General features: G+C 34.9%; 2 protein-coding genes across 4 annotated transcripts in view; one reads left to right on the top strand and one right to left on the bottom strand.

The window, feature by feature from the left end:
• Positions 1-1,533, top strand: part of LOC119581900 (epidermal retinol dehydrogenase 2-like) — a gene marked incomplete at its 5' end in the record, with an annotated part of 6,342 nt that extends 4,809 nt beyond the window's left edge. The window contains 3 exon segments of the mRNA XM_037930063.1: positions 85-199; positions 556-681; positions 995-1,533. Of these exon segments, the coding sequence (XP_037785991.1) occupies positions 85-199; positions 556-681; positions 995-1,046 (293 nt within the window).
• The window catches only part of LOC119581901 (vacuolar-sorting protein SNF8-like), a 43,000-nt gene continuing 42,158 nt past the window's right edge, over positions 1,268-2,109 (bottom strand). For all 3 annotated transcript variants that reach the window (XM_037930064.1, XM_037930065.1, XM_037930066.1), the window contains exon 6: positions 1,268-2,063. In XM_037930064.1, coding sequence (XP_037785992.1) covers positions 1,881-2,063 — 183 coding nt within the window. In that variant the 3' untranslated portion in view covers positions 1,268-1,880. The remainder of the gene's footprint in view (positions 2,064-2,109) is intronic.

Below are 2,109 nucleotides of genomic sequence, written 5' to 3' on the forward strand. Positions count from 1 at the left end.
ACACATATACTATGCTATTACTCTCAGAAAGTTTAATTCATCTCCACTGAATCAAAGCAAACTTTTAAACCCCCTTCTTTCCAGGCATGACAGAGGCTCTAGCTGAAGAGATGAGGATGGAGAGGAGGAGTGGTGTGAGGGTTACTGCAGTTCACCCATTCCTCATCTCCAATGTGAATGATGTCAAGCCTAATCTCAAGTTAGTCCCTATGTTCACCATTTAACCCGTGGATAGCAGAGATGTATTTGTCATATCTTTAATGAAGTATAAGTTGCTTCTAGTGTCAAGACCATGTGGCTCTAGTCCTTTATTGTGTTCTGAATCAAGTTTTATTACTATCTACATTTTTAGATAAATTCATATAATTTAGGAAATAAAAAACAAATAATGGCTGGCAGAGGCTCAAATACATTAATTAATAAATGTATGCAATAAAAGTATATCAAATAATTCAAAACTTTGTACAGTATTTTTCTTACTGATGTACACTTTTTATTGTATCAAATATTATATCTTTAGCATATTGACAACACTAACTTTCCTTTTCTCTGCAGGTTCCCATGGTTGTTTGAGATCTTGGAACCAGCTGATGCTGCTTCACGAATCATTAAGGGTGTAAGACGGAACCAGGAAGAAATATTCCTGCCTGAAAAGCTAAAACCTCTTATGGTATTCTCAAAGTAAGTAAAGCATGTTTTTAAAAACTCCCTTCATCACCTGTGTTCTCAGTCAAAAGAATTACTTTAATGTAAGATCTCAAATGATTTTATCACCATTATTATTACATTATTATAGGAGAAGTAACAAGTTACATCATTTGTTACCTCCAATAACCAGGATCCATAAGAATTGAGTATTTAATCTGGTATACTGAAGCAAAATTTTGTACAGAATCAGTTTTCATAAAAAAATATATCAACATGAGTTGTATGGCAATATACCATGGCTTTATCTAGGAAAAGAGATAACATATATCCCTTATTCTACTTCTAGAGTCCTTCCACGGAAGTTGCGGCGATTGTTTGGTGACTACATGGAGTCATAAAGATCTGTATCAAAACTTTTAAAGGAATGGAGTATCAGGAGCCTCTCTACCAACCTCTGTTGGACCGTAGTTCATAATGTGGAAAATATCCATTATAATCTTTTGTCACTTCCTGTGTACGGACTTTAATTATATTTATTTTTGTAGATTAATAGCTCTCTTTTTGTTTGTTTGTATGAGTATCTGAAATAAGGGTTTGTAAATTTAGAAAAAAAATCACATTTTGTTTTGAGATAACAAATAAAATTTTATTTTCAATGAAGAATTACAGTATGGATATTGTATCCTAACTGTGATTAACCTAACAGTGGACTGATCTGCCATTAGACATTGCTAGGACTGTTGCTTGTTTATGTTTTCTAATTTTTTGAGTATCCATAATAGAAATCTTTAAATTCCTTGAGGTGTAGGAAAATACCTGAGCACTGAATGAAAAAATAAATGCACAATGTTAGTTAAATAAAATATTTTGCATTATCTCTAATCTCTTCCGTGTTTTATTGGTAGTGATTTCCTATGCAGAATGTAAATTTGTTACAAGGCAAGGATAAACCGAGGTGAAACGAGTGGCATTTTTCGTACAGGTATGACACGCTGGGAACAAAAAGCCTCTACCATAGGAACTAGTTTTAAGGCAACGTTGGAAAAATCTGACATAAAACTGCTAAATCACATAAAAAAGAGTATTCAAAAGGAAAAATTATCATAATCACCTGGATATAATATCAGAGAGAAAGAGAAAGAAATCAAAATCGAAATCAAATCAGTTGGGTATAATGTCAAAACCACTTTGAGAGTGACTAAAAGAAACCTAAAAACTGAAAGAAGTTATTATTACTCTGTCACTGCACACTGCTGGAAGAAGGCCGGGAACCAATAGGAAGCTGGGTGGTCCTGATCATCTCTCCAAGCAACACCCACACGAAGCAGGTGGTCCAGAGTGCGGCCCACCCTCTCGTTAGTCCATCCTAAGCTCGAGGCTGTGGAGGCCACTGTCAGATGGCCTGCCTTCTCAGCCTTTCGAGACAAAATATTGATGTTTATATGTGGGTATGTGCATTCA

The sequence above is a fragment of the Penaeus monodon genome, chromosome 15 (assembly GCF_015228065.2).
Source record: "Penaeus monodon isolate SGIC_2016 chromosome 15, NSTDA_Pmon_1, whole genome shotgun sequence".
Lineage (NCBI taxonomy): Eukaryota > Metazoa > Arthropoda > Malacostraca > Decapoda > Penaeidae > Penaeus > Penaeus monodon.